Source organism: Scedosporium apiospermum (assembly GCF_000732125.1).
Source record: "Scedosporium apiospermum strain IHEM 14462 chromosome Unknown SEQ_SAPIO_0088, whole genome shotgun sequence".
Lineage (NCBI taxonomy): Eukaryota > Fungi > Ascomycota > Sordariomycetes > Microascales > Microascaceae > Scedosporium > Scedosporium apiospermum.
The window spans coordinates 1,939,711-1,960,101 of record NW_015971789.1 but is presented as its reverse complement, the minus strand read 5'-3'; the positions used below and the strand labels follow the sequence as shown (position 1 = coordinate 1,960,101).

General features: G+C 52.1%; 3 protein-coding genes across 3 annotated transcripts; 2 read left to right on the top strand and 1 right to left on the bottom strand.

The window, feature by feature from the left end:
- Positions 1 to 4,657: 4,657 nt before the first annotated feature.
- On the top strand, positions 4,658 to 8,253 carry SAPIO_CDS3518 (uncharacterized protein; the record flags this gene model as incomplete). Its single annotated transcript, XM_016786295.1, has 3 exons — positions 4,658 to 4,676; positions 5,112 to 5,968; positions 6,031 to 8,253. 3 exons carry the CDS (start codon positions 4,658 to 4,660, stop codon positions 8,251 to 8,253), a joined length of 3,099 nt encoding a protein of 1,032 aa, XP_016644301.1.
- Positions 8,254 to 9,021: 768 nt separating this feature from the next.
- Positions 9,022 to 13,879, bottom strand: SAPIO_CDS3517 (uncharacterized protein; the record flags this gene model as incomplete). The annotated part of the gene is made up of 5 exons (XM_016786294.1): positions 9,022 to 11,457; positions 11,536 to 11,751; positions 12,536 to 12,603; positions 12,665 to 13,300; positions 13,387 to 13,879. The coding sequence occupies 5 exons, from the start codon at positions 13,877 to 13,879 to the stop codon at positions 9,022 to 9,024; spliced, it is 3,849 nt and encodes a 1,282-aa protein (XP_016644300.1).
- Positions 13,880 to 16,539: 2,660 nt separating this feature from the next.
- Positions 16,540 to 20,209, top strand: SAPIO_CDS3516 (uncharacterized protein; the record flags this gene model as incomplete). Its single annotated transcript, XM_016786293.1, has 3 exons — positions 16,540 to 19,377; positions 19,458 to 19,549; positions 19,627 to 20,209. The coding sequence occupies 3 exons, from the start codon at positions 16,540 to 16,542 to the stop codon at positions 20,207 to 20,209; spliced, it is 3,513 nt and encodes a 1,170-aa protein (XP_016644299.1).
- Positions 20,210 to 20,391: the final 182 nt, after the last annotated feature.

Here is a 20,391-nt window from a genome sequence, read left to right as displayed (position 1 = left end):
TATCCGTCTGATCGATGGACCAATGTTGTCGAGATACCTTAGGAAGCCTTTGCTGCCCGACTTCACCTGCAACATCCCGAATCCCACCCGCCTATAGGAAGAGGTCTCTAACTAGCAAGCCTTGTCCTTAGTTTTTCATTGTTTGCCCTAGGCGCTTGTCATAGCCAGTCGGAAATCCCTTGTGCCCTGTTCCGCGTGGGTTCCTGCTTACCCTTGAAAGGCGCCCGGGGTAGTGCGGATCGTCGTACTGTACCGTACCACAACGCGACGTGACAGATCTGGTTTAGAATAATATTTATCATTGCGTTAGACTAAGTCTGGTACTACTACACTCGACTGGAATGTGGCATTTTGGTGGGTCAGAAATAATGGAGGGGTGTAAGTATAAACTTGAAGTATCAAATTGCTTCGCACTTTTCGACCCCCACAGTGGTCTGGTGCAGGTGGGCGAAGCATCAAGAGCGCGAACTTACACCGAATTTCAATCGCCAAGGCAGTTGGGAATCGTCCCAGCCAGATAAGTATGCATACAAATACGTCCCGCACACTCTCATACAGTGTTCTCGCCCTAAATTGGCTCGAATGCAAATTGCCGCAATGCGTGGATTCTGCAACGTGGTTAAAGAAACCACCTAGGATCGACAACCCCCCCCCCCGCGCCGCCATGCAGTATATACACGGCGGCCGATTCTTTGCATATATGACCGAGGCCATTACGGAGACGAGGTTGTAAATTGCTTTCCATTTTCCATTGTCAACTCACGCGAGACGTCAACAATAACCTTTGTGGCACCTGCAAACTGGTGCTGGCGTGAACAGTTTTGGGGACAACTAGACGTCTCCTCTCAACATCTGCGACATATGCCTCTACATTATACGAGTTGGCGCCACTATCAGGACATCGAATGTCTCAAATGGCGACGTCCTAGGAGACGGAGCCACCGACACACACACACACACACGCACGCACGCACGCACGCACGCACGCACACACACACACACAACTCTTGTTATTCGGCGGTTGCAGGCCGACGGCTAGCCAAAGTCTTTGATATTTACGCGTCTCTAGCTAACGGAGGTAAGCATAGGCACCGGTTCAGGATATTCCGTTAACGGGGACACCAGGCTCTACTTGTTGCCACTCCCAACTCAGTTCGCCTGATGCGGTACGAATATCCTGAATGAATCTCGTAATCAAGCCAGGCAGCACGTTTATAGGCCTATGGCGTGGGGTTAGGAGCTCGGTGAAACCCAACCTTCACGTCCTCGAGTGTTACTGGCAGACCACAGGGTGGTCGCATGGCAGAAACGTGCATCGCATTCTGTCAATGAGAAGTCCTAGTGACAACCTGGGAGTGCGGCCTGATGGTCTATTTCCCAACCGGGTTTGAAGGCGTGGTTTTGAGGCGTTTCGCAATCGACCGCTGGCTTCAATGAGGCCCTATCAAGCAGGATCTGGCTGTGTGTGGCACACGCAAAGGGACAGTGCATGCGTAGCACAAGTAGGTGATGATCCTTTCCAATAGACGGGACTATGAGTTGCCCCTTTCCGAGCCATCTCTTACGAACCCGTAGCCGAAGAGTACATGTACTGGTATACTATCGTGGAAGACGTGGAGTGTGCATATCTGGGCTTGAGAGTTCCCACAGCCGCTCTGTTCCCCCTCCTCGTGAAAACGATTGGGAACCGAGGTTGTTGGCTCTAAACACGGTCGTAGAATAGATAGAAAAGAAGGGCCTACGGGTTCGGATTGACTCGGAGGGAGTTTCCCAGGTTATCGGGATCCTGTGTGGTTCGTCCGGCGCCAAACTCATGCGGTCTCGTGCTGGGGAAGATCGTGGCTTGTGATGAGGGTGGAGGGCCGTGGATCGAGGAACAGGGACGGCCTTCAGCTAAGCGGGCGCTGGATATGCTATCGCCCAATCCATTGGGTCGCCAAAGTCGGTTAGCGACCTGATTCGGTGGCTTTGGCTGCCTTGCCTCATTTGTGTCTCTTGATGGTGATGGATCAAGGTTGATTCGCTTTCACATTTGAAGACGTGAACTTGGAACCCGCAAAGATCGGCTGTTGGCAACTGACACACACGTGTAAATTCACCTGACCCCCTCTGTCAGTTTGCCAAAAGTTGGACACCTGGCATAGGGTGTGCTCAGGTGGCCTCTTGCTTGATTATACAAAGGTAACACGACTGAGGTATTTTCCCCAATTCGGTTTCAGGCCCTCCCCCCGTCCCAAACAAATTTTATTCAATGGCCGTTTACAGTCAAATCCGCTCTCACAACCTCACCACCGTCTGACTTCATATACTCTTGTTGGAAGGCAGCTATATCTTCGTTTCCCTCTCTTGTCATCCTTCGAAGTAGATTTTCTTTTTTCTTCGTCTTTCCTTTCAGTACCCCGATAACATTATTTCCCTCTACCAAGTCATTCCTCTTTGGTAATCGGAGCTGGCAGGCAAGCCGAGGGTACCGCAATCCCTGTCATTGTGTTCAGACCGGGAAGATTCAATTGGGCAAACCAACGATCATGTTCTACATTGACCCTTGCGTCTTTGGGAGATGAGCCAAATAGAAGTCTTCACCCCAACATTAATGAAAAGACCTGCGAGGGGGATGGGATGAAGTGCTACTTCGTACGTGCGAATGAGTGTACTTTTACACAGGTAGTATAAGACAGATGCGCCAAACTTGTATTCCTCCAAGAGCCGTTTGGAGGCGCTTCGGAAACTGCGACGCGATCATGGCGTGCGCTTCAGCCCTGTGCCTCAGAGTCTCAGACACGCCTCGGTACATCCTGATGTCATCATCTCACCCTCAGCCAGAGGTGCTGCACAAATCGGTACTCCAAGGACGCTCACGTTCTTCGTACGAGGGAGGCCCCGTCCATTAATAGGAAATGGCTATGCTCGGCGAATCCCGCGCTGAACATGTCGGGAGAATAAGGCAGCCCCGACTCTGCGGCTATCATGGCAATTAATTCGATCGATACCTTTGTGCTTGTTGGCGAAGAAGCGAGCGTGTCATGGAGGTCTCGAGGATGGTGACCTTGATCCTTTTTGAAGGAATTGGGCCAAGCTGGCAAGGCTGGGTGGGCAACCAAGGTCTGCATCAATATTGCTTCAGCTGACCACCTTTAGGCTAATAATATCTCGAGAACAACTGGCGCAACTACGAGTTGGTGCACGTTGAAGCTGCAGTCTCGATCGCTGTGCATGTCGGTTTATGCATGGTGACAGAGCCTTGTGATGATGTCCGTGATGACGACAGGACCCGACTCCGCGGGACTCGCTCTTATTTCTTGACATCTAAAAAGTAACCAGGCTGGTACACGAGGATGAGCATCACTATTTAGCCGGCCAAGAATCAGTAATAGGAGAACGCGGCGCCCTAGTGGCGATGGGATATTAGAAGGATAATTAGTATATTAGAAGGAGGAGCCTATGTTCCACATGGCACGGTCTGGTGGATTTGCTTCAGGTTCCCGTTGGCAGTGGGTAGCTGGGCCAGGCCCATCTCGAAATAGAAATCCCTTGCCAACAGGTTCCAATTGCAGGGGCTTGGACTAGATCCTCAGGCGAAGGATTGTAGCGTCCTTCGTACAAAGGTAGATCCTGCTCTTTTAAGGAGGTCGGTCGGGTCCCGAAATTCGTTGGAGATGGCCTGGCCAGTTAAGGGAGAAGAAGTGACGGGAAAAGAGGACAGACATTAAACTGGACCCCTTGCTTGTCTCGGTCCCTTCGGACCTTTGGAATCCCAAGATGTCTCTGCTTCCTTTTGAATAATTCTCTCCCTCCAAATCTCGATTTTTCTCCCCCCATTTCCAAAATCCGATCTTCACTGCTCGTGCGGACTTGGTGTCCGGCAAGCGCAGACTCAACAAATCTTCACCTTCAGGGGTACTTGCAGCACACCACGGAGCCGTCAGCTCTGCTCAGCCGACGACGCGGCGGGTTGCGTCATTAGAGCTAACGCCCGGTTTCGTGATGCATCCATAGTGGATATTCCTGAAAGCCGAGAGAGCGCGTACGTACGAAGGAAGTACTGCAAAGCACTGCAAAGCCCAGAGAACTGGCCACCACGACGGCGACGAACAAGGATTTGGATTTACAACAGATGGTGGTTGCTCTCTTTCAAGTTTTGGTCCAATTTGACAGCAGCCACCAAAGCTAGGATTGGGCGCAGAGACGAATGAGGAGGGGCAGTCGAAACTTTTTTTCTTCCTCCAACCCAGCGAAAGCGAGTGGATGCTCGTTGTCGATCCCCGTCTGAACCGGTTTAAATCCCAACTCGGCCGATCTTCCTTATTTTCCAGGACTTCGTAATACTTCAAACGCGGCGACGCGAGGTGAACACGAGGCAGAAGGAACCGGCCGAAGCCATCCTCAACTAGAGTCGAGCAGAAACAGCCATCGCGCGCTTGTATCCACCACCAAGCCTTGGCTCAGCCACCCAAGCCTTCGTACACCGGATGCTGAAGCGGACAAGGAACATACGGTCCTGACCCTATTTCCGTCTACACTACGAAGTACATCGAGTCGCTTCATCAGGCATCTAGTGCGTTTGTTCCTGTTGTTCTCCCTTTGTTGATTGGGCACACCCAGGCAAGTCGCACTTCAAAGTACTAAGTACTACACTCTGGCAGCGCTTTCATCGACCATGGCGAGTATGACGTCGGGTAAGTGACCTCCCTTCATGTCCTCCCTTCGTACCTTCCCTTTCTCGACCTGTGAGAACATTCCCCTCTACTCCCAAAATAAAAAAATTATTACTACACCCATTATCCCCTTTCAATTGTTCTCTTTGACATGGCAAAAAATTTATATTTGGAGTATCTTTTTGTGTATTGCCCCAGTCCAAGGAAACAAGGACCGCGAGTGATTCGAATAAAGGACGGACGGCCCTCTCCATCTCCGGTGGAACCTTAACACCACCTCCTCGATAGCTTGTTGCACAAGCTGAAAGGGTGGAGGGAAACTGGCTCCCCCATTCCATGAATAAAGCTGAAAGCCATTCCGACTCTACCGCCATTCCAAGAAACGAAAATCCTCATACATAAAGCCCCGCAGCCCTCGCCCTGCGCATTGCTTACTTACACTCCACTTTCACCTAGAACCGTCGCAGACGCACTCTATCAAGCGCAAACCGATACCTCGTAGGGACTCTTCCTCGACAACAACCTCGATTACTTCACGAAGAAACAGCGTTGTGCCTGCCGAACTGTTCCCGATCGAATCTCCCGGGAATTCCCAAGCGCCTGTGGCCGAAGAACCTCTCCTCATCCCTGTGCCTGAGCTTACCACTCCACCTGCTCCTCCATCCCCGCCGCCGCCGCCGCCGCCCAAAGAGGAGCCAGCAGAATCACCTATCCCATTCCCAGATGCTGCTGACCCAGGCCGACCAACAATGCCCTCTTTATTTGTCCCCGAAAGCGAGGGCGTGCTGAGACTCCCGAGCCCAGCCGCACCTTTCTTGTCGAACCCTGCTGAGGCCATGAGAGAGCAGCCATATCCACCACCACAACATGTCGACACTGGAGCTGATGGAAAACTGCACAAGGCAGTCGATCAGCTGCCAGAAAGACGTCGTGGTACATCCTTGCAAGGCCGAATGCCTATTCCTGTGATGGATGACAGGATTCATGGGCGAACCGGACGCCTCGATGCTGTTGATCATCAGCCTCGCGGTAGGAGTGTGTCGGCGCAACCACCCACCAGTAGGGATGGCGGGTTTGCTGCCCGAGTTCTCACGAAACCCTTCGATGGAGATACGAACTCGCCGCCGCCTGGCCAACAAAGCCCACCTAGGAAGGCGGAGAAATTGCGCCGAAGCTTGTTGCCAGGTGGAAGATCACGTTCGAACTCGCACGACCCTGGTGGCCACCAACTCGAGGCTTGGGTAATTAGTCCCATGAGCACGGAGAACTCGGGTGTTGAGTACAACGCGTCCTTGCTCGTCAAGGCAGAAAAGGTGAGATTTGCTTGTTTCATCTCTCTGGTATCTCATATCCCGGCTAACATCGATATATTTAGGTCCCTGAGCTTTGGAATGATGCAGCGAATGTCTGCGTATTCCTGTACCCGCCGGACTCGGGTTTTGGTCCATCCTTTAAAATACCAAGCTCCGCCATAGCCTCGTCCCTCATCTTTACCGAACTCATCCAAAATACGCTTTACCAAACGAGAGGATTCGGTAGTCGAGACAGACTCTCTGTTGAAGATGCAACACGGCCTCGGTCTGCTAGTCCGCCGATATCCCCAACTTCTGAGTTCGAGTACGGACCGTATTACAACCTATATATTCCGTCTCCAGAACCTGCAAATCCCGATCCACAAGGGCTCATGGTTCCATTGGACCGGCTAATCTCGATACGCAACCTTTTTGCGTTCCTCACAGGACAGCCACTGGTTGGGACGAAAGCTCACCCTACACCTTTCGCGATCTTCATGCAGATCTCTAGGCTTTTGGAGGAGTTCGCCTTCACCAGTTTCGACGGCCTGTCTTTCGGCCAGGAGGTTGACCTGTCGTTCGGTTTCTACATCCGCCAGATCGGCTTGGGTGATGTTCGGAACAGCCGCGAGAAGACGATTGAAGCCCTTGTTCTTGGTGAAAGGATGCGCTCCGCGGAACTTTACAATGAGGCCTTCACCCATGCCGTCGGCAAGTATTCGGCTATTGTTGACCTCAAATCCCAGTTATTCGAGCAGGTTTCCAACCAGACCCGCCAACGTCTGGACCGGGCTCATTTGGGCCTACTCAATAGGCAGCATAACGTCAATGTGCGGCTGGAGCAATTTGATTTCCCTTCGTTGTTCACTGGTGTTGCCAATTCTACATCCCTGACGGAGTTCCGCAATGTCCGGTTCAAGCACTGGAGAAATGCGTTCACGCGAATGAGAAACTTCACCCTGGGTTACTACAAAACCGTCTTTGGAAGCTGGCCACCCAAGGCGAGCAGCCGGAAGAACCCGTTCTCAGAAAGTGGTCTGAACAGGCTTGTGTTGAAAGCACTTTATTCGGATATGTGCGCACTCTACGACCTGCTGGCCGACCGACAGTCTCTGACGCCCCGAGTTATCGACCAAGGGCTCCATGAGATGAAGGAAGGCGACGACCCTGTGATAACTGCACTGAGGCGAATGCTTTCCGAGTTCGATAACTCGTCTCCTCCTGTGCTGCCACCCATTCCTTTCGACATCCCTATGCTCCCCACAATGACGTCTATTCTGGAGACGTACGACAAGATGCCGGCAAAGGAGCAGGCAAAGTTCGACAGGAGAATCAAAGGCAATGAGCTTAGGCTAGTCCTTGAGAAGTCTTACGACTACCAAACTAACACCGCGAACCGGCACAACCCATTTCTCGTCGAATTTAAGGAGTTTGAGGGGAAGGAGGCTAAAGGCAAGACTGCGGCTGATTTGGCGGACCAAAGGATCGGATACTGGCTGTTCTTGTATGTCGTGATTCAGTCATTGCCCATCCTAGTCATGGATGCTCCTGGCCTGATGTTCTCGGAGGGGGTAGAGTACTTCTTGTGTGAACCACCTATGGGCAATCCTCCTTGGGCGGAAGACGGCAGCCAGGTTCGCAAGCTGTGGTACGAAGTGTCGGGTGGCGCCGGATACGTCGAACTATCGGCGGATGCTGTCCTATTCAGCGTGGAGGCCATCTATCACAGGAGCCACTGTTGGCTGTCTGCCAAACTGTGGGAGGCCGCCCTCCAGGAGGGCCAGCAACCGCTTCAAATCCAGCCCCCCCTCGATGCTGCAATAGAAGAAGCTTCGGGCGTGCCTCCGGCAACAGCGGCGGCAGTAGCGGCCATGGACTCAAGGGCAGGAACGCCATCGACGCTTAGTCTCGATACTACGCCTTCCATCTCCGCGTCCCCTGTCATCCGCCCTCGAAACCAATCACCCGGCCCACGTCAGCTTCCGATCCGAGCTGTCAACCACAGTCACCGCTCTAGCATTGCGTTTGGCATCGAACCAGTGTTCGATCTCCCAGAGGGGCTCATGCTTCCCCCTGATCGTGGCTCCCGGGTCGTCAGTCATGATCGAGGCAGCTCCGTGAATCTTGCACCAGCTGGTAACCTGTACAGTCACCGCAGCGTGTCTGTGGGCAACCTGTCGGCCCTCTCTAGCGTTCAACCTGTGACGAGCCCCGAGTCGCCTTCGAACCAGGGAGCCACGTTTGACGATATTCTCGGGAAGTCAGATAACAAGAAAAAGAAGCGGAAGACTTTCTTCTTCTCCTAGGGCGAGAAGCCTTGAGTACTTTCGACGGCCCTAAAAGCCCTCTAGTCGGATCGCCGCCTGGGATGCCCCATATTATACGTTGCGAGTGGTTTTTGTTCTTTGTTTACTTTTCTATTGTCTTGAAAGATCCTCTTCCGATGCATTTAATATTGGCCCACGAACTACACGTGCATCTGTCTAAGAGGAGGATATCCTAGTTTTCCGTTTGGTCTTTTCGTCTTGGTTTTGGGAGTAAATACGGCATAAAAGCATAAAAATATATCCAGACAGCATGGGTTCGTTTTCTTTCTAGGCATAGTTTGGCATACGTGTTCGCATTTTGGGATTTTCTTTCTTTGGGCGTGTCTATAGAATTGTCTGCGAGCGAACAACTTCGTATTTTGCTCCTTGGGCGATGGGTACTAAGAATTTGGATTCAATGAAATCTTTGGTGTTTATTCATGATATATGACTGTCGATTATCTATTGCTTGGATGAGAGTGGGCGTTTCTTAATTCCGATTTTAAGTGTATTTCTCTCGAGACTTTTTTTTCTGATGATTATTCCATATATATACCCTCCGAGTCGTTTGATAATCTCCCAGACACCATGTACTCCTTGATTTCAGCCCTTGCAGGATAGATGGGTATATATACAGGCAGTTTACGGACGACTTGTGTCCCATGCTCCCGAGCCGGGAATAGAAAGAAACAAAAGAAGAAGGGAAAAAAAATCAAACCTGTATCGCCTCCCTCACCCCATTGTTACAACCTTGCATTTCGGAACGTTTTAGTCCGACTCAATATCATCATCACTCAACACCAGCTTCTGAACCTGCAACCCAGCCACGGAAGCAGAAAGTCCCGCCGCCGCTCCGCCACCCCTAACCCTGATCCCCGCGGATCCCTTCTTCTTAGGCGAAGCCTCCTCCGTAGGCCGGTCCGTAGCCCACGCCTCCCCAGCAACGGCGCATTCGTCGGCATCGTCAGCCTCGGCCTCGTCGTCAGGCCCCACGCCGATGCCGCGGAAGGACACGACCTTTTCAATTTCGCGCTGTCGGAGGGTCGAGTTCTGCAGCGGGGTTTTCTTGCGTGCGCGGCCGATGAGAGCCATGTAGGGGAGCCTTTCGAGCACGAGCTCGCGGCGGGCTGCGCTGCCGAGGGAGAGGAGTGGCGCCGTGCCGCCGTCTTCTGGCTTGGGATTGGCCTGGGCTGCCGTGTTGTTGGATTTGGTGGGGGACTGGTGATGGTTCCGAGAGGAAGAGGCGCGAAGGAAGAGGCTGGCACCGTCCGTTATGGACCGGTTATTGTGGGCGTGGCTGTCCTCGCCGTTGAGCAGCTTCGTAGACCACACGTCGACTAGACTTTCCATCTCTTCCTTCGAACGCCAAAGTTTGAGACTCGTGGGGTAGAACATCTTGAACGTGTCCGAGCTCTTGCCCGGCCCGGATGCTATCCGCTTCACGGGGTGAGGGAGCGCGAATAACATGCCGCGAACGGCCACTTGGAAGGCCATCTCGTCCTGCCGGACAATGTGGCTACCTGTGTCTCGGCCGAAATACGCGCCGGACGCGCCTCTTCCGCCAAAGAACGAATCCCAGGATGGACAGAGCAGGTCGCTATCCGATAAAGCGTCAATGCAGCCGTTGATGTAATCGATGGGGTCATTGGCGTCGTCCGGGCAGGAAGACTCGCAGGATAAAGCGTAATTCTCGTGCAAGGCAGAGATGAACGTGCCGGTATCGGCTCCGATCTCATCAATCAACGTATCCACGGAGACTTGGGACCGCTTTGGCCGTGCGCAGTGCTGAAGATAAGCTGGTAACGTCTCGACGGGATCTCCAGCCACCGGAGCTTCGTCCCTCTTATTGTAAACGACCTTCCCGACGGCGTGAAATATGCCAAGGCTGGCCTCCCTCTGGGTGATCTGTTCTAGACTCTCCATCTCATCGCGGGTCAAGGCTATGCCATCCTTGGCACCCCTCTTCGACTTCGTAAACGAAATCTTTGCGCCCCAATCGGCATCCTGGTCTCCCTTGAGGCATAGGAACTCGAGAGAAGAAACAGCGCTCCGTATGTCACCAATTTCCCCGAGGCGTTTCAGCACTTGGGGCCCAGGTGTTCGCCGCCGCCCAGACTTCCTTGCCTCTTTCATAACCACTAATTCTAGAGCTTTTGTGAGGAGCGATGGTGCAATGGCGTTGAACTCGATAAGCCCTGTACCGGGATGTCTCATGATTTCCGGACCTAGTAAGCGATGGGCAGTGAAACTATCTGCGGAAGCGGAGGTCGTTGTGAGCAAGGTCTCTGAAACGACCAGTATGATGGGGGTGACTGGTTTCTTAGGTCTCCGAGTAAAGTCGGCCGCAGACGGCGTGTTCTCATTAAGATAGGCCAAGAGGGCATTTCGAAAACTTGTCAGAGCAGTCGATGAGCGCGTGAAAGTGTTGGGAAACTCTTCGATGAGTATTATCCGCTGTAGATCCGTCGACGTTGAACTAGGAGTATTTGGGTGGTTCTCCGGCCCGGACTCCAGTTCTAAGCCTCCAAACTTTCCACCGAGGCCAAGAAAAGCCTCGAACTGGGCCGAAGGCGACTGCATTCCCGGAACAAAACTCCCAAGCGGGCTCTTGTACTCTAAAAGCTCGCAGCCCATGTCGTTCGCCAAGAGATGGACGGTGGTCGTCTTCCCCGTGCCAGCAGCACCTTTAAGTAAAAGAATTCTCTGGCGTAGTTGCCCGCTAAGAACGCCCTCTATCCACCTGCGCACATCGGCTACCTTCTTCTTGTGCACAGCGAGCTCGTCCAGGTTTATGGGGCCAAATCGTTCCGACCATGGGCGCAGATCGTCGTCCACGCGTCCTAGCCTGGTGGGTTTCGGCGGTCGCACAAACATCTGGGTCGGATTTCGCGTCGAAGAAGTGGAAGTCTTTTGTGGGTCACCGAACAGGCGCTTTCTCGCCTTCTCTCCAACAATGGAGGACGCGTGCGCCTTGTGGTACGATACATCATCGTCGTCGGAAATCGGGTCGCTCGTAATCTCGTCGACGGGTGTTTTCGCTCTGGTGGAGGACGTTGTCGATGCTTGGGACCTTTGAGCCTGCTTCGAGAAGAGAGTCAAGAGGTCGGCTGTCTTGCCCTTCTCTTCGATCTTAACCTTCTTCTGGGGCCGGCTTCGTAGTTTCTCGGGGCTCGCAGATGGACTAAAATTGGCACCATTCTTGCTCTAAAGGACGAAATATACGGATTAGCCCGAAAGAGTCCACAGGTCGCTCGGAGTGAAGGAGAAATGGGCTAGATTTACACTTAAAGCTCCTCGAGTTGCCCTCTTCAGCGGACTAGGCGAAGTAGTTGGGGCGCGACTCGAGGAAGCCGAAGCAGCGGCTTTGGGATTTGGCGACGAATTAAGGAATCGGGTTAGCAAGTTGTCTTGTGGGCGATCCGGTTCATCATCGGACGTCTCGACGACATTCTTCCTTCGACGCTTCGCGGGAGGCGCCATCGGATGGGAGGAGGGCGCCTAGCTAGCGGGCAGTCATGGAGCAGCAGCCTTAGCAATGAGATGATGAATGTTCGGGTAGATTGGGAGGTTCGGAAAGATTGGAGCGTCGTGCGACGTGTTCGGGAATGAATTGTTAGCAAAATACGTTCGTTTCGTTGGAAAATTAGGCAGGCAATGGTTTGTTGACAGGGCTGAATATGCCCTGCATCATATTCTCTTTGCTGGAAAGGGAAGGACAGGACTAATTAATGTCCATCAATTGATGTCAGTTCCTATTTCAGCCTTGCTCATAGGGCCAGCCAGGCATGTCGCACTCAGCACAGGTGCATCGAAGTGGCAAGAGGGGTGCTGTACCTTCGTAATTACAGTACGCATTAATTGGCCCATAAATGGTATAAAGACTGGGGCCTATGCACCGTAGCCAACGCCCTGGAGCGGGGCATCGATTCTCCTACTTCGTAGTCGCTCCACCAATGATGAAATTCAAGAATAGCAATGTTGGGGGATGAGCAGAACTTCGAGAACGTTCAATTTGATGTTAGCAATATAGCTTGATTCAGTATTAACAGTCTGGATCTTGGTAGTAAACACAATGACTCCAGCCGACCCATCGTCATAACTGATAAGATCAAACGGATTGAAGGCAAGCAAGTTGCGATATTGTCCGGGCGTTATTTTCGCCCATGATGTTGAGACTCCCAACCTTGGAACAACTAAAACAACCTGATGAATTGCCAACCTAAAATCAACCGATACACGTTTATTAGAAAGTCCAGCCATGGAAGTCATCCACAAACCGCACCGCAGCAGCTAAATATCGTTCATGGACATCGCCCCACGTGTGTGCTGCTGTTCTCATTGCGCGGATAGCTACGGACGGTCAGTATGTGGGGCAGGGCATTCGCTCGTCGAGGGGTATGACGAAACTGACCTTTGACATAGTGGGCATCTGCTGACCAGGGAGAAGTGAGTGCTTTGTTCTCCACGTATGTCCAGTGCCTGCCCTTCAACGTAGAGGGGTCAATATAGTCCGGGTCGATTTGAGGTCGTAGGAGAGCAATGTAGATGGCTAAAGTGTATAGCACCCAACCCCGGACCAAACTTTCATGGAACTTTCCCGGGATGAGGGGCAGTAACACTCTTATAGCATGGCTTGTAGTAAGGACGTGGACCAAAAAGAAGTTGTAGCTGTGCGTTCCTGGCGCAACTGTGGCGACAAGGAGAGAAACGGCGGCTTCTTGGCATTCTTCAAACTGTTTCGCCGGATCTTTAATCTCCCAGGCGTTCCAGTACTCGAGTAAGAGGTCTTCATGCTTTTCGAAAAGCAAGTCGAGGTTCTCGAGTTGGCGCTTGGGGAATAGGTTGTCAAACCGACTATCACCCCTAACCTTGTCCAAAAGTTCCGACAAGGAGTGTGAAGTGAAGGGCGATGGTCTTGTATATTTAGGATCATCGATATACTTATGCAAATAGTTGAACTGCACTGAAGCCAGAGCTAGAGACTCAATTGCCAGCTCTTTGCAGTTGATTTCGTATGCATAACCCAAGTGGATCAAGGGATGCCCGACTTTTTAGAATCATGTTAGCAGTGGCAGTTGCAAAGGCATACGTAAGATTGTTGGTATGATAATTGATGGTAATAATAATACTTACGGCCTCCAAAAAGCCCACTTACTAGTGGCCTCTTGTCTTGGAACATGTAGTTTTCCAAGAGCTTCTTCCAGTTGTAGGAGAAGCGCATAACGAGCTGATCTTCAAAGTAGTCGACAAAGGCCCGCTGATAGTTACGGTCACCTAGGTAATCGACCCAGTCCTCCTCTGTAATCTCACAAGGCGACTCAGTCCAAGGTTCCAGCTCGGCGATTTGCTTGTCATAGATGGTACGGAGTTGATCCTCATTAGCCCCCAGAAGGTATGCCGAGGAAAGCACGTGAGCATTGTGATTATCGAACTGGAGATTGTGGTAAATGATTGAGTAGTTGGCATGGTTTGCCCTGATAAGATGCTTTAGACATCGTGCGCGGCGGTCTGGGTTCGTTTCGATATTGTGAGCTTCGCCGGGTGGGACGTCGAAGACAACAGCCGGCGCGGCATGAGAGCCGACGAAGCGGTTCACAACAGGGATGTAGGAAAGAAAAGACGACATGATCTGAGAGCCAGCTCTTGACGCTCAGATATAAGGAAGAATGAAGGAGAAGCTGAGGATATGGGATTGGGTGCCTGGTGGGCTTAACGCTGACAGGTCTAGGGATGAGCTCTTCAAGATCTGCCTGTCTTGTGAGATGAGTTGACCTGGAGATGGAACAGGTGATTGTGTAAGTTGTCAGTCCCCAGTTTCTCCTTGTGTCTGACACCTGTGTTGCCCAAGCACCTCGAGAGAATGCGGGGAATTAGGCGCGTCGGCTTACACAACCCAAGATGAAGCAGATGCCTTTCTCAACGGTGAAACCCTGAAGGATGTGTCTTCTAGGAACGTTGCTCGGCACTGAGTGTTAATCTCAACAATTTTGGGATGACGACCTGGATTTTGGAGGTACAGAAGAAGAGTCCCGCCTTGGTTGGACCAGGGCCGGGTCGTTAAGGCGAGTAGACCACTAACAGTACAGCACTTGCCACAATGAAGTGCATATGGTCAAGCCCAGGCTAACTGGCTGGATGGCCAGGCCTGGCCATTGTTGACTGGTCCAGTGACGACAGCGCCGACTGGTGGGCGGAGTTCTCAACAGTATCAGTGGCAATTAATACAGTACAGGGCATTCACGCATTCCTCGCCTGATTTGAGTTGTTCACCCCCCAATAGCCGCAAATTTTCCGCGAGGGCGTCGACGCCTCAATCTCTACATTTGACTGCACATTTTGTTTTGCTTTGAGCTTTTCCCTCTAATCTTCTACCATCAAAACCAACAATAATGGGAAGACCCGCATTCCCACATAGATCCGGTTAGGCTACGACATACTCCGAGACTATAAAAGACTACATCCGTCGTGTTTATCCTAGCCACCGACATCATGGAACCCACCATCTATGCTGAGCTCCTCTTAAATATCCGTCAAGTCTCTGTTGTCGCATCTCTTCCATCAGAGCCTGATACGACAACGCAGGCAGAAGTGTTTGCGGACGGAACGCGCATTGGGATCCGCCATGGACAAAGTTCTAAGGATATACTCCTCCCAGGGAGAGTGTCCGTTCACGGACGCCTACCAATTCAAAAGTCCGGGAGGAGCCCTAGGACGTTATCCTGGAGATTCCCGTTAGCTGCAGGCCATCCGTCGCAAGGCCTCTTAGCCCAGGACCCGTATCCCACACCGCCCTGGACATCCGTTGACCTTGAACCCGGAACCCCCATCACCTGCCGTCAGTGTAGCACCATCTTTGTCCCAGCCGGGACGATCACGGTCTGGAAAGACCTGCCGAGCGAGAATTGGGCCGAGATGATGGAGTTTTGGCATTGTCACAAGCCCGATCCCGAGAACAGTAATCACCAGGATCACGACCATCTCACGAAAAGGGGCTATGGGGCCAGTGCTACCATTTCCGCCCAGGCTGCCGTGGGCTTCGTTGACCTAGCGTCGTTTCTGATCCTCGAATCTGATGCGACCAATCTTAAGGTAGGAATGACCTCTCTATTCCCTTCGGCATTTCTATGCCTCCTCGTATCGTGTACTCCGGCCGACATCGCGTATTCGCTTCCTCCCGGGGTGCAAGAAGGTGGCCGAGCCGGCAGCACCTGCCCCTCAGTGGCTTGGTCATCGATACACCACCCCAAGAGCAGACTCCAATGCCATATCTCGCCTTAGCGCGAATGATCTGCTTATGGCAACCTCTCCCTTCACCAGGCATTGCTGAGGCCTTGCATGCTCTGGGATCAATGAGAGGGACATGCCCTATGATTTCGATTGTCTTTGGTGGCCTTGATTAGTTATGACCGCGCTTACTCTTTTCCAGTGCCTAGATGTGCCAGAGAATATCACAACCAAGGATGACAACAGCCCACGACGCCTTCGTAGCGTCAAGTGCGCTGAATGCGGCTCTGACACTGGGCTTCTAAATTCGGAGAAACAGTCCATCAACTTATTCAAGTGGCAAGTTAATTGCCAGACTACATCCTCACTAAAAGCGCCAAGTGCCTCGGAGTGCCTTGCCGCCACCTTGCTAGCATCGTTGTCACGTTCTGGCTCCTCCAAGGCAGTTATTTATCCAATTTCTCGCGAGAATCCTGGTAAGCCAGAATTAGAGGGCACACAGTCTCCCTCCAGAGATGACAGGGTCTTGCATGTATGGATCCTAAACCCAAATATATCCTACACATCGAGTGAAGAGACATGTGCTGCCAAGAATGCTATCAAGCTACTATATCGGATCATCGACCATGAGACGGCCGACAAGATCATAGAACCGGTGACATCTGATGTTCAGGATCTAAGTCTCCCTCATGATGCCCTGAACCAGTCCATTGGACGCCTAGAAGCAAGCAATCAACTGTTTCCCCAGGACCAGAGGCGCTACAATGACTTTAGAGTTGGTTTATTGAATAGGTATGAGATTGAGAGTAAATAATTTCGAAGAGAATCTTATTTTGAACTATAATTGTGAAAACAACACCTTTCACATGGAGAGAGAGAGGGGTGCTTCATGAAGAAGGGAATGCCAGGTGTAGTTGCCGGTTGATAGCAACTGGAAGCGGCCGGCATCACCAGCATTCCTGGTTAACTTCGCCAGGCAACGACCCAGAATAAACCTTCACCGAGATATCAACAACCTCTTCCATCATGCGAAATGGGCAATGTGTGACACAATACCTTACCATGAGCCCTGTTTCCGGTTTAGAAGCCCGTAAGGCTCCGGATTTGGGTAGCTATCTCCCGATTGGATGCATTTGCGTCCCAGCCAGCCAAACAAGTCTCTCGGTGGAGCAACTCAACACTCTCAATGGCCAGGATGGTTGGATTTCGTTCGATGGCCCCGAGAAAGGATCACAAACAAATGGATTTACGACGCGCGACTCCCCAGATAACTTATGCGAGGACATCGAGGCTTGTCTTGTTCGATGCGCTGCGTTGAAACCATTCCAAGGCCTTCTTCTCGCGCGATGGATACGCCTCACCTATCGTACCTCCACCAGTAGGGAAGGGTTGGTTTTTCGCATCTATATTCTACTGGATGATGTTGAACGTCGCTCAGTCGATCGCGAAGATAAAAGGCTCAAAAAGGCGCGGTCCCTTCTCCTCGAAAGATTGAACTTCTCCCATGAAGTCTGGTTGGGTGCCTGGCCAGTCGAGGACGCCGACCGCATCGAGTCACCACGACTGAGCAATCCAACAAACTATGAAGATGGAACTGGCCAACAGTCTCTTTTGGCCCTATTTAACAGTATCCCGTCGCCGAGCCCTCGGCCTGAAGAACTCTCGGATCCCTACATCTCCGAGGCAGCAGATAACCTCTTGAACAGCAAGGTTCCGGGGTTAACCACCACCTTGTACCCCTACCAGCGCCGTTCCGCAGCCGTCATGCTTGAGAAGGAGTCCAACCAGGAAAAGTTACTAGACCCGAGACTAGAGAGTGTGCTTGATCAAGAAGGCAATGTTTGGTACTTTGATCAATCCGCCGGGGTCGTGTTGAAAGAACCCCGCTTCTACGATGGAGTTTCGGGCGGCATCCTGGCGGAGGAGATGGGAGCGGGGAAGACGATCATCTGCCTCAGCCTCATTCTTGCAACAAGACATCTCTACCCGCTAGCCCCGGATATGTATCGAGGCGCGGTCCCTGTAAGACCCAAGGTGGGCTCGTTAGTGGACATGGTCGCGTCCTTCATTACTCGAAATTCCGTTCCATGGCAGTACTACCTCAAATCCGCAGAAGACCAGTACGATTTGGATTTCTCTAGGTGCATCAAGGCGATTGAGCGGCATCCAGGACATTATCTCTGTCCGGAGGAGCCTCCGAGTGACGTCTGTAGGGTAACCTTGCGTGGCAACAGACATCGCGACCCTCACCCAAAGCAATTCGAGCCCAAGTACTCGACCATTTACCTCAGCAAAGCCACCGTCATTATTGTCCCCAACAACTTGGTTGTCCAATGGCAACAGGAAATTGAAAAGCACACCCAAGGCCTCAAGGTACTGACGATATCCCGTACGAAAGGCCCAGAGCGAGCCGGTATTCCGGATGTGAAAGAACTCCTTGAATACGACATCATCCTCTTCGCTCAGACGAGATTCGAAGCACTTCATAGCTCTGGTTTCGCGAACAAGAGCTCGCTTTCCTTATCGTCATTAGCGCAGGTACACTTCAAGCGTTGCATCGTTGACGAAGGTCACAGACTGGGAAGTTCCAGGATCCGACAAAAGAGTAATCTCTTGCTCGGGATAGAGAGTCTCAGATTTTCCTCACGGTGGATAGTCACCGGTACACCTGCGAAAGGTCTTTACGGAATCGATGGCGAGACGTTACCGGACCGGGACGTGCCATTGCCGTCTCCAAGGGCAGGGCCAAATCAAAGTGAGGCGCAGGACCTCGAACGGATTGGCGCCATGGCCGCGTTGTACCTAAAGGCTCGTCCATGGGCGAACACGCTCATGGAGCCCGGAGACACCCCAGCGGACTGGGCGGTCTATGTGATGCAGCCTCACCACAGTTCGAGAAGCCGTGGCCGAACTGACTCTCTTCGGTCGACACTGAACTCACTTATCATTCGACACCCCGTATCCGAGGTTGGAAAGCTTCTTCCACCGGTCGATGAGAAAGTAGTTGTTATAGAGGGTTCTTACCAAGATAAACTAGCCCTCAATATCTTCTCCATGTACATAGTCTTCAACTCGGTGCAGTCGCAACGGACCGACCAGGACTACTTCTTCCACCCCCGACAACGAAAGTCACTCCTGCAGCTGGTATACAATTTAAGACAAGCGAGTTTTTTCGGCGGCTCGTTCTTCAATGTCGAGGACTTGCAGAAGGGCGTTGAGACTGCGGAGAGCTTTTTAGAGAAGAAGGCCGTCGCTATAAGTGCCGAGGACGAGGCATTGCTAAGACAGGCCATAGCCTTTGGCCGTGTTGCGATGGCCAACGAGATCAGGACCCTGAGCAACCAGTTTCATGAGTTGCCCCTTCACGTTCATGCCTTTCCCGGATCGGCCGGCGGGGCGTGGTCGCTAGATAACAAAGACGAGGACCCCGTATTGACCGACGCGCCGATGCTCCTAGCGTTGCAGAAGATTGTGCGAAAGCATATCAACTCCCCTGCAGAATTGAACAGATTATTGAACGGAGGCCTGATTGAAGAAGGTCTAACGCAGCGTTCGAAAGCACTAACGTCCGATGAATCGGACGGTGGGCAAAGCAACCCGCGGGAGACAGTCCTTGCGGGGAATGCGAAACTTGGAGACACGAGAAGCCCGCAGAAGAGCCGCGTGTTATCGTCGCTGGAAACACTACAGTCGGAGGTGAATCAGATGGCTGAGATATCACACTCGGCAGATGAACATGACATACCGGCCGCCTTGGCGGAAACAATGGTCATCGCCACGAGTTCTGCTAAGTTGTCGTATCTGATCGATGCCATCACGAAGTACCAAGCAGAGGAGCAGATCATCGTCTTTTACGACAATGAGAATATAGCTTGGTATATCGCCAGCCTCCTCGATGTGGTAAGTAGTAGCCTAGAGATTTGCAGCGAGCTGATGCATAAGTTCTAGCCACACGTAAGCGGTTGTGCTAACAAGAAAAGCTTCAAATCACATATCTTATTTACGCCAAGTCTCTGACGACTGAGAAGAAGGCTCAGTACGTGAATAGCTTCAACCACAGTCCCACATTCCGGTATGAAGCCCTCTCCAGTTTTCTTCCGTAAAACCCTAGCAATTTCTAATTTGTTAACATCTGGATTCCTTACATAGAGTCCTTCTCATGGACATTACACAGGCTGCGTTCGGACTTGATATGTGGGCAGCGTCCCGCATATACTTCATGAACCCCGTACTCAACCCACAGGTTGAGGCGCAGGCCATCGGGCGAGCTCGGAGAATAAGCCAGCAGAAACCCGTCTCGGTCGAGACTCTGGTGCTCCGCGACAGCATCGACGAGGTCATCGTTTCTAGACGGCAACACATGACTCAGGCAGAGCATCGGAAGTGCAAGTCCATTCTGGATGACCGTCCGATTTACAACTGGATATTGAACGCGAAGATTATCCCGTTGCCGGACAATAGCACAGCGGACAGTGCGTCGCAGATGGCACCGCTTCAGTCACCGCAGTTGGTGTTTGGCAAAGGGTTCGGGCGTATCATCTCTTCCGACGAAGGGTTAATGATTGGCGGACCCCCAACTGCGGCGACGAATGCTTCCTCAACACTTAATGGGACGAAGCGGTCGCTTCCAATCGACGTGCCTGATGCGAATTCCAACTCCGACGGCCATGACGTGCCTGCGCGACCTGCCCGGCGGGTCCGGTTTTCGACAAGCTCGGATGATGAGAAGTGAAGCTCATCTTCTCAGGGTAGAAAGTATCTGTATTTGGATTCTTATGGGACTTTCAGGCTTCTTAGCGCCAATAACGGACGAGTAACCACCCAGACGTGGGGGAACGACGTGATGGCTCGGTTCATATGCGCCTACGGCAGGGCTCTCGACTTCTTGTTTGCTTTACAGCTTGCGTCCACCTT